General features: G+C 44.0%; 1 protein-coding gene across 3 annotated transcripts in view; it reads left to right on the top strand.

Moving 5' to 3' along the window:
- Nucleotides 1-247: 247 nt before the first annotated feature.
- The window catches only part of nrg2a (neuregulin 2a), a 100,249-nt gene continuing 89,001 nt past the window's right edge, over nt 248-11,495 (top strand). For 2 of the 3 annotated variants that reach the window (XM_084075184.1, XM_084075182.1), the window contains exon 1: nt 248-495. In XM_084075184.1, coding sequence (XP_083931310.1) covers nt 399-495 — 97 coding nt within the window. In that variant the 5' untranslated portion in view covers nt 248-398. The remainder of the gene's footprint in view (nt 496-11,495) is intronic. The other variant, XM_084075183.1, reaches the window with a different exon arrangement.

Below are 11,495 nucleotides of genomic sequence, written 5' to 3'. Positions count from 1 at the left end.
CCGAGCCGTGTCTCTCTCTACCTTTTTCTCGCTCTGTACTGTTCCCCCACCCCCCCTCCCTCCCTCCCTCCCTCCCCTCCCACCCTCCCCTCCCACCCTCACTCCTTCCCCTTCTCCCTCTCTCTCTCTCTCTCTCTCTCTCTCTCTCTCTCTCTCTCTCTCTCTGTCTCTGCCCTACTGTGAGTAGGTGGTTCCTTAGCGTTGGTTGATTGGTGTGAGTCTATATAGGAGCAGAAACGCTCCAGCAGGCTCAGAGTACTGGTGTCCTGCCTGCCACACATTCCCAAGAGGACTACCCTTTTTTTTTTTTTTTTGCGTTGCGCGCGGCGTCCTTTTTTTTCTCCTTTTTTGCTCCTTTTTTGTCCCTGAGAGGATTTATTATTTTCTTTCTGGCAGCGATGTCCGAGGGCAAGAAGAGGGAAAGGAAGGAAGGGAGAAGGAAGGGAGGCAAAGGAGGCAAAGGACAGAAGGACAAAGAGAGTGACCCGACCAAAGGTAAAAAAAGAAAAAAAAATGATTAAAGGTGTGAAAGACTGTGTTGGAGTGAGTGTGTGTGTGTGTGTGTGTGTGTGTGTGTGTGTGTGTGTGTGTGTGTGTGTGCGTGTGCGTGCGTGCGTGCGTGCGTGTGTGCGTGTGTGTGTAGGCGTGTGTGCATGTGCGTGCATGTGTGTGTGTGTATGCATGTGAATATTAGTGAGTGTGTCTTGGGGAGAGAGAGAGAGAGAGAGAGAGAGAGAGAGAGAGAGAGAGAGCGAGAGAGAGAGAGAGAGAGAGAGAGAGAATGTGTTACCAGTGGTACGGAAGTTGAGGGACAAATTAGCCCCCTGGTCTTGTCAAAGCTTGCCGCCAGGTTGTCACATGAATGGGGTCCTGAAATGCGGGCAGCGTGTTCCAGCACATCTGGCTGGAGAGAGCGTATCAGTCGGTGCGCACAAGGGGGTCCGAGACACAACGTGACTCTCTCTCTCTCTCTCTCTCTCTCTCTCTGAGCACACCAGAGGTGAAAAAAAAAACCTCCAAACAAGACTCCGAGACGAAGGCTCCTCTTGGACCTCACAGCTCCCCCGGAATACAGCTGTTTTCAAGATCCCTGACAGCTGCTCCTGGCTGTTACTCGCTTTTTTCACGGTTCTCACTTTGTACCGCGATGCGATGCCCCCCCCCCCCCCCACCCCCCCCCGACAAGCGCTCTACTGTGCACTGTAACAGCACTGACACAATGTCCGAATTCCACCGACGCCAACGTGACCCTCGTTTTGGGGAGAGAGACTCTTTGATGTCGGGACAGCGTACGGTACTACGCCAGTTGGTTCTTCAAACTTTAACGTTTCAAGGTCTCCCCCTAACTCTGACAGTATACTGTCAGAGTTACAGACCTGTAAGGGACAAGAGAGTCCGTGGAATTCACTTTGAGAACCACTGCGCTACGGTACTCCTTAAACACATTGTTAATAAAAAAGATAATTAGTAATAAAGTGGCTACAGTCCCTGTGTGTTAAGCACGTTATAATACCAGGCTTTGGCGCTGGAACGAACGGCGGTGGTGGTGGTGCGTCATCTAGAGATGAGAGACTTGTCACACCGCTGTTTCCTGGGGGCCAGACTTTGACGTTTGTTGGGGGATCGCTATGGCAGCTGCTGCCTGTCTTTTTCGGAGTCCTTCAGCGAACGTAGCAATGTGCTTGCTCACCCAGCGGCTGTAGCAAGCCGTGGCATGTCACTGTAGTTTGACCTCGGGTCATAAGGAAAGCCCAACCCCCCCCCCTCCCCCCTGTTTCATGATGACACACAGAACGGGACAATACCGATGTATTCTGACACCGGGGGAGGGGGGCCTGTTCCTCATCGTTCTTGGCTCGGATACAAGTCCGTATCCGAGGCTTGTTTTCCTTTCCATTCATATACAGTATGTATTCAGTCAACAGAAGGAAACGTTGAGTAGACAACAGCCAGGGTTGGACATGTAGGGATATGCCCTCTCACTTTGTAAACCTTGACGTGGTTTCAGTTGAGCTGCGTGGGTGGGTTTTAACTCCCGTTCCACGTACAGTAGGAACTTTGAATAACTGCCGTTAGTATAACTTAGCAGAAAAGTGGGAGTTAGTTTTGCATTGATGCTTTATTCCTTGGCACTGTTTTATCCGCATGACACCGAGAATCCCAACTATAGCTGCGATTCGTGGAAGCGTCGGTGATGTCCCTTTTTGTATCGGTAACAAAGTTCTTAAAAAAGAAGACGTACTTGAATAAAGATGTGAAGCAGAAGGCTTACATGAAGTTTCTCTGCAAATAGATACACCATTTGATGCTAGCATGGAATTTTCATAAAATGCGATGACTTTTGTGGGTCCCGGAGGATTTTTAAGTCATTCCAGCCTGATATTGGCTAGGGTCTGATAAAGTCATTTTGGGAGTCTGAGGTCATTTTTCACTTTTTTGTTGCACCAGCAAAGTTGAAGATATTAACCGCCAGCCTGTCTTTAATGCACGTATGAATGTAATATATAAATGCGCAAAATAGGCAGCGAGAAAAGATTCCACCATATAGAATTTCTAAGATTATGCTACAGTACACAGCAAAAAAACAATAATAAGTACGGGTTACAAGTACGTGCCAGATTTTACTCTGTGGCAGAGTTCATCTGTTCTGCACACCTGTTCAATGCCGTGCTGGTTCCTTATCAAATGATGCCGTTGCCATGAATTACTGTACCTCGGATTGTGGTTTGGGATGTAGCGTATTAATAAACCACATTTGAAAACATTGGTTCCACAGAGAGCAACAGACATACCCGACCACACAAGCACACAGCAGTAGTAATAGGCCACGAACGAGGTATAAATCAATTACAGCTGCAAATAAATACAGCAAGAATTTCTGCTGTTTTTACTTCTGCGACGCAACCTAAGCTGATGTGTTCTTTGTATCCTGTTTGTCCAGCTGTGCTCTAAATGTATGGCTGAGTGAGAACTCTTTCTTAGAATATTTTCAGGGCACGTTTCGGGGCAGAGATTGATAATGGCACACGATTAGTCAGTTGCAGTGACTGCTCGAGCTCCCACGGAGTTTGTGTCACTGTTTTGCGTCAGTCTAGTAAGGAAGTGTTTCGGATCTTTGCAGTGGTGGGAAAAGTACTCAAATGTTTTAATTAAGTAAAAGTATCAATACTGCAATGTAGAAGTACTCTGTTAGGACACTACCAGAATACAGGATTGCACGCGTGTGTGCGTGTGTGTGTGTGTGTGTGTGTGTGTGCGTGCGTGCGTGCGTGCGTGCGTGTGTGTGTGCCTGCGTGCGTGCCGTGCGTCCGTGGACTTGCAGTGACAACAGTATGCTACATTATGGGAAAATGAGTGGTTTAATAATCGCGTCTGTGTGCTGATGCGTGTGAGTGTGCGGTGTTTGAGTGCAAGTGTGTGTGTAATCTAGCCTCTTAATGATCTCCTGGGGTGGTAACACAGTACCTGCATCTCCACTGGTTCCCGAAAATGGCCCTGGGACAATTCAAGAGGCCTGGGACGTGTACACACATCAGAAGAAAGACACAGAGAGCCAAGCGTTTTGTATTGTGTCCCGGTCCCCACCCCCCATTGAGCGCCCATACTTAGATTTCCACCCTAATAAAGGAGATTAAGTCTCAGCAGTTACACTGGCAGCTTGCACAGTAAAAGCTCTACCACAGGGTGCAGAGAATTATGTCTGGGTGGTATTTTTGAAGTATTTGTTTAGATCCTTTCGCGTCTGTTTGCACTGCCCCCGTGAACAGAACAGGGACTTACTGTAAATTTGGATATGCTTTTGCGAACGGAGAATGCTACGTTATGTAATGCGTGCGCGTGCGTGTGTGTGTGCGTGCGTGCGTAAGTGCGCGTGTACTGATGACAGACAGACAGACAGACAGACAGACAGACAGACAGACAGACAGACAGACAGACAGAGAGAGAGTGCTTCAGGCAGTCTGTCTATCACATAAGATGGATGTCTGGATTCTCTGCTTTCAATGGGTATAACCTGGTCCCTTTCATAAATCTGGGTCACCCTGCTCTGCAGTAGCCCTACAGACCACGTTAAACTGACCGTCCATCCATGATCATTAATATACACCCAACGATCCTCTCATTTCTGCACAGTACGTCAAGATGTATTCTGTATTCATTACAGAGGGCCACACGAGCAGCTCATCATCTTGTTACAGGCTGGCTGGATGGGGTGTGTGTGTGTGTGTGTGTGTGTGTGTGTGTGCGCGCGAGTGCATGCACGTGCTCACGCACACGTTTATTGGGGTTGGTCACGGGGCAACGGACGGGGTGGGATGCGACCCCTGGTCCGAGTGGAGTGGAGGGTGGGGTTCAAAGGGTATGTTCATCTGAAGAGGTGAAACCACCCATCATGTTCACCTCTACCTCTAAGTATGCAAAGGCTTGATGCAATAGTTTGGTTTCAGCACAATGTGTAATTTAAATAACCACAGCATTACTTGAAAAACAACAACAGCAAGTTCTATGGGTGGGCAGCAGCCAACAAAACAAGGCAAGCCACAATGCAAGACCCTGGGTGCCAATATACTCAGGGTTGCGACACTTGCAGAGCTTGTAGATTGCTTATTTTCTGCGGATACATTTAGTGTAGAGTGAAAAGGGCCCCTAGTATAGAGTCCTGGGGGATTCCGGGCAACTAAGTGTAGGGTATAACAGGCTATATCCCCTGTCAACTAAGTGTCAGTCAACTAAGTTGATTCCGGTCAACTAATTGTAGGGTATAAGTGGTTACGGGCTGAATTTGACACTGTCAGTTTAATTACCAGCTTTGCGGTGTAGAAGTGTGCATAGTTGACACTGTGTGGCTCATTGCCATTCATTCCAGTTGTGTGTTTCAGGCCGAGTTTGTTTTGGCTTTTTCAGCGCAAAGGTGTATTGGCAAACTAAGTGCTTCATCTGGACACTGCATTTCATTGTTGTCCTTGTATGTCCAAAACAGTTACTTTTCAGGAGAAAGAAAAAAGAACCTCTGTTCCAGTGGATCCAATGTTATTATTTAGTCACAAACTCTTGTTAAATATTTATAAATCCCACAGAGAGCCTTAACCCCTTTCAACCTGGCATCCCTATTTTGGCATTAACATTTTTAAAAATAGCAAATCTACAGTACAAGCTAACAACGTGTCACGATTTTACGCACTGTGAGCTTATCGGCTATTTTTGCTACTTATAAAATAGGGGATTGATTTATGGATCCCTGGGGGTGATAGCTTGTTCAGTTCTCACTGCCTGTGATTCAATATAGCATGTATAGCTGGTAAATTATGTTCAGAAAGTCTCAGTTTCTTACTCACTTGATTATTACACTTATATACGTACAGACAGCACCTGAAAAATTATTAAAAAACTAGAAAAAGTGCTCCTCGGAGCACAGGTCTCAGACAGGCCAGGTAGGTTATTGTGGGACAGCAATGTTGGGAATTCGCCTATCAGTATGCATTATGAAAAATCTGACAGATCCGTCTTGATCACATGACTATAGAGATCATGCGTACCGATTTGCGTGAAATTTGGATCAAATCTGAAGGAGTAATATTTAAAAAGAAGTTTTACATAAGTCAGCCTCCTGGTGGCGCTATAAAAGGCAGATGTGAAAAATGCAGGGCAAAGGTTTTTCTTTGGCCTCTAGGGAATGCGCATTCAAAGTTTTACACAGATCGGTGGTGCAGTTATAGGTAAAAACACGAATCGGCCCGTTATAGCGCCACCATGAACGTGAACATTTTCAAGTGGCATTTCTTCCTCAGCCTAGTGGGAATGTGCGTGCAAAATTTCACGGAAATTGCATGCTGTGTTCATGATTTGAGGCATTTTGTTCAAAACGGAGGATTCCTGCAAACTTTGGAAGCCCATCAGGATGGAACATGAAAAATCTGAAGGACCTGTTTCGTTTAATCGTTCCTGATGTTTGGACAATATCTGTATAGGACGGACGGACGGACGGACGGACGGACAGACAGACAGGGTGCAAAACCCAGTCTCGGCCATGCCTTTCCGCCTGGCGGAGACAATAGTAATAATAACGTTGGGAAATACAAGTACATCTTGTAAATATTGTGCACATTTTGTCTCTTTCCAATCAAGAGACCATCAATCTCAGTATTACTTTGTGCCAACTGGGATGCAGCCATTTTCTCATCAAACTGTTTTGAAAGGGAAAGTATTTTATGGTACATCTGTTTTATTAGAACATTTTCAATGGAGGGTGACAGTGAATACAGGTTAAAGAGGGGATGAAAAGGCCATTAATCATGTTTAAAACACTATAGTGAACCTTCAGATTTCTCTTTCTTAAAGAATCGGTCCCATCCTGGAAAAAGGAGGGGAGAGAAATCACATACATACAAGAACAAACATTATGCATACTAGAGGTTACGCTACACTGCCCTCACACCTACGTCACACCGCCAATCCGACCAATATGTCTGAGTCATAGTGACTTGACAGTGTACCAGTTGTACCCATCTGTCTGTGTCTCTTTTGTGCCCATAAATGGAGATCCCTGATGTCATCAGTATAGGCTATATACCCTGTATATGTGCATATCGGTTGGACACACCAACCAGTTCTTGAAAATATGTTTTTAAGATGCTGAAGCAAGAACAACCAACAAGCCAATCCTTTTTTACCCCATTTTTCACCCCAATTCAGTCATTGTGCCAATTGATTCCTCCCAACGCACCTTTCTGTGTTGTATCCTACTGACTCACCTGCCAGTGAGGAGCCCCCACCGGGAGGACGTAGAACCTTTGTCCTACTCCTCCCGCCCAACACTCCCCGCCGACAGGTGCCGCTCCCAGCGCGTAGGAGTACGTGCGATGACCAATATCACCCTCCCTGCCCGGCTTCCCTCCCCCGAACACCAATTGCCAATCGTGTTCGCATAGACGCCCGACAAAGCCGGATGGGCAGGGACTCTACCACTGCGCCACCCGAGTGCCTTCTCTTAAATGTTTCTCGCCTCAGTCATGAACTTGTTTCCAAGGATTCCACAATGTAATTTTGATACGTAGACTAGTAACTTGGAATATTTTACAGAAAATTTTAAAAATCCCATATTTTTTATATTCATTTGTCGCACTAAGGTGCGACAAATTAATATAATACAAAACCAAACCAGTAGTACCGTCAGCCGTGTGACACTGTCACACCAAAGTGGTGACCTATTGAATACAATTATTACGCAATCAACACACAGCCAGGGCATCGGCCACCGATTTGTGTGTACCATCCGTGCAACTCTCCGTCATTTATCAGGAAACAGCTCAAGTGCGTCGGATGGATTTTCCTTTTCCTTTGTGGGAACAGAAGGAACAGGGAGATATAGGTCTTAAATGTAAGAATGTAACGCCAATGTTTCGGAAAAAAGTAACTAAGTGACCGATTACGCTAATGCAAAACTAACGCGTTAGGGGTACTCCGTTACTCGAAATGGTTTAGCTAACCAGGTAGGAACTGGGAGTCACTTTCTTCTTGTCAAGTAGGTTCCCAAATGAATAACAATTTTGCCAAAATGTTTCAATAATATTGTACTGTAAATGTGTGCATTGATATTAGAACAAGTGCCAAAAGTTCTGGTTGATTGGGTTATAGCATGAAATAATGTCGCGGTAGAGCATTAAAGCCTGATTGATACTTTGTCATATTGATTGATTGATTGATTGATTGATTGATTGATTGATTGAATACTTTATTAGTCAGAAATGTAAACAGCACGAGGTACAGTCAGACATTAAGGCTAAAAAGGATAACACTTTTGTGACGTCGTGCGGCCCGGTGTGAGCTTGTGGATCTGCTATTTCTGGTGCGTGACACCACTGGAGAATCAATGCAGCATCAGTGAAGACCACTGAGGATTTTACAGTGTACATTGGGCTCCCAGGAAAAAGAAAAAAAAAATCATACCAAATGGGGGGGTCTGTGGCTTCATGCATGTCAAACTGGGGGTCCTTGAAAAATGGGAATGAAAAAGGGAATGAAAAAGGTTGAGAATCACTGCACTGAGGTACGCAGCTGTGCCACACGTGGTACTGTAACTTGTTAAGACAAACGAGACAACTGTTTATCATCAGATAACAAGGCAGCCGTGCAGTAGATGTGCCCTTTCATGTTGGAAATCTCGACCTGTGGTTTTCAGTTCCCTCCTTTGTTGGTGGTTTGGCATTTCAAGCATTTTTTCCCTCCTTTCTTTTTTTACAGAGGAAGAAGAAGTGACTAATGAGAACTTGGCAAGGATGTAATGTACAACAGTGTACTATATTCATGAAATTGCTAAATCCACACTCACACACACACACACACACACACGTGCATTTTAGACAAGAGAACACTATGACTCATTGTAATTTTAAATTGTGATTGACCTGAGATCAGGAAATGGTCACGGCATAGCTAATAGTTTGTGTAATGAGGTTTGATAATGGCTTCCTATTGTGACTGATTTCATTTAACGTGATGGAGGATCCAGCACAAGGTTTTTTGCTGACATCCAATTTTTAACTGACAATCTGGTGACACATGCAAAGACTCAATTATTTCTACTAATTACATTTTTTAATATTTTACTCAAACAGGCATATTGCTACTTAAGTAAAATTGTACTCAAATGAAAACATTTCTCTTTAAAGTAATACAATGCAGGTCCACAAATAACGATTTTCAGCAGCCTCTGCTGGTCATTACCGTCACTGCAGGCCGTTCGTTTATTCCTCCGTTACCCAGAATTCCATTTGTTTTCACCGGAAGACGGAAGCGTTTCAAAAAGCGTTCTTTTAATTGTTTTATACTATCTGTGGATCGTTTCTCTTAGCCAGTGGAGCTTTAGTTACCGTGAGCTGTGTTTTCTTTTTCTGTTGTTTTTCGATCTTCAAATCCTACAATCTCTTGAAAACAGCGTGAGATTCCTTTTTGTTATTAGCGCGGTAGTTCCTGGCCAAACAGGAAACCGGTGCGGTAGTTCCTGGCCAAACAGGAAACCGGTGCATCTCCATTTCCGTTTTCCAGCCGGATGACGTCATTTTCGCGGGAAAGGCTCACAAGCCACCTTTTCAATAGAAATTATAATAGAAAAGGCTTCGGGGGTGAAATTCATGGAGTGAGTCTTGTGAAACATTTGCCACTCACAAAAGATATACAATTTAACGTTTTGTTGAAAAAGTTACCTAGTATTACTTTAAAGATGTTTGATTAAATAAAATAAAAAATCTAAAAGGATATTTTCTTTTTAATCAACCCTGTCAACAGTGTTGGTTGTTGTTAAGATCCTGTTGGAATGCTGGATTGAAGTTGTCATTGTTAATTACCAACTACAAGTTGGGAAGTGGAAAGCACAGACACGGTCACAAATCTCACAAGTGTTGGGCCCTGACCAGATCACGACCAGAAACCATTTTTTAGATTAATAATAATACTTTACATTCTGTGTGCTAAAAGTACTGTATGTTAACGACTTTCAAAGATTTCCAAAAAACATATTTTGTTTTTAGATACAGCTAAAATTAGCAGATCTACAAGCTTGCAGCAACACATCACGATGCAATGCATTGTGAGCGTGTAGATATTGTCACTATTTCCGTGCAATACGTGTAGTATAAAATTGCCTTAAGAGGTTATAAGCTCTCAGTGCTGTAAGGAAATTGCATTATTTACTAGTAAAATGGCACTTAAGCACATTGGAAGCAGTCTTAACTCCAAGTTGGTATCTGGGCGTTAGGTAGAGATGAGATGATTGTGTAATGAACACTGACATATCGTTTGATTAGCATAACTGCTAACTGCTATCATTGCACGCCTTTGGCTGCACATTTTGGTGTTGAAATTAGGAACAATTTGCCAAGTGGTAAGCACAAGCTGTTTCTTTAGTATAGTAGACAAACCGTCATTGTAAGATGCCAAAAGATGATAGCTGGGAATTGTCAGAGTAGCGCAAAATAGCTTAAAGCGGCAATCCAGAGCTTATTTTAATGATTAAATAATAATGGTATTATTAAAACTTTATTTTAACCAATCTGTATGGTAGAGTCTGTTAATGCAATCTGTTAATACATCTGCAGTGTTTATACGTGGTGTCCTTACTCTGAGAAACGTAGACCCTGGTGTCAGGTTGAACCCATTAAGACCTGGAACGCATCTGTGTCACTTTTTGATTTGATTATTTTACACTTTGGCTATTTAAAAATAGCAGATATGCAAGCTCATAGCGCGGCACCGAGTGCCGCGCTATGAGCTTGCAGATCTGCTATATATGAAAAACCGTGAACATGTGTGCAAATCTTTGAATATATATTCTTTTAAAGCGAACATTTTTAACTCAAATCTTTGCTTCTGGGGGGGTCCCTGGAACAAAATATTTGAAGATGGGGGTCCGCGGTCAAATACAAGGATCATTTTGAGGGTCCTTGACATGAAAAAGTTTGAGCACCACTGATATAGAAACACACGTTTTTCAGAATACTGTTGGGATTTAGAAGACATTTTGTAGAATCGGCTTCAGGTCTTAATAGGTTAAAACTACAGTACTGGTTGACAACTCATACTGCCTGAGGCTCATGGTGCAATATCTCCCCTGGCTAAGATGGGGTCTCTTATACTGGCAGAGTTGTAGAAACGCGGTCTCTCATGCGAGAGAGGGAGACCCAGATTAGTCCCTGGGAGGACATGAACGTTATGGATTGCAGCTTTAAATTGAGCCCTCCATGGGTTATTTGAAAGCGATGTCTTTTGCAGCATGAAACAGATGTGGCACAGTGGTGAGTGTACCGCTGCAGCCCGTGGACCTCAAAGTGGGCTCCGGGGACCCCCAGGGGTCCTCGAGAGGGTTCCAGGGGGGGGAACCCCGGCTAAATGATCGATAGTTAAGGAATGAAAATAGAGCCTTTACTGGTCTGTAAGTCTGGGAGTGTGTACGAATGGAACAATTTGTATACCGGTACGGGGGTCCGACGTAGCTTTAATGCATGCAGTACCAAAAATGGGGGTCTTTGAGAGTCAGAGGCTTGAGAACCACTACTGTAGCACCATTGGTTCTCAAAGGGGACCCCCAGGGGTCCTTGGGGGGGTACCAGGGGGTCCCCAGCAAGTCTTGCACTTTTGAATGTATATTACGTGTATATATATATATATATATATATATATATATATATATATATTTTTTTTTTTTTCTTTTTTTCTTTTTTTTCAAGAGAACATTTGTAACTCAAATCTTTGCTTCTGGTGGTCCCTGGAACAAAATATTTCAGATGGGGGGTCCGCGGCCAAACACATTATCATTTTAGGGGTCCCTGACATGAAAATGTTTGAGAAGCACTACTCCTGCATAGTCTATAGTGTGGGCCAGTCCCGGTGCTGTGTGCGTGTCTCACCACGCGATGTGTGCCCTTTTGACAATAAGCAGCGGTTTGACATACAGTAACATGAATGTTATCTGGAATGTTTTGTCTGGAAAAGAAAACACAAAG

The sequence above is a fragment of the Gymnoscopelus microlampas genome, assembly GCF_963454915.1.
Source record: "Gymnoscopelus microlampas genome assembly, chromosome: 12".
Lineage (NCBI taxonomy): Eukaryota > Metazoa > Chordata > Actinopteri > Myctophiformes > Myctophidae > Gymnoscopelus > Gymnoscopelus microlampas.
Note: the sequence above shows the minus strand (reverse complement) of the source record. Positions and strands in the feature narration are given on the sequence as shown.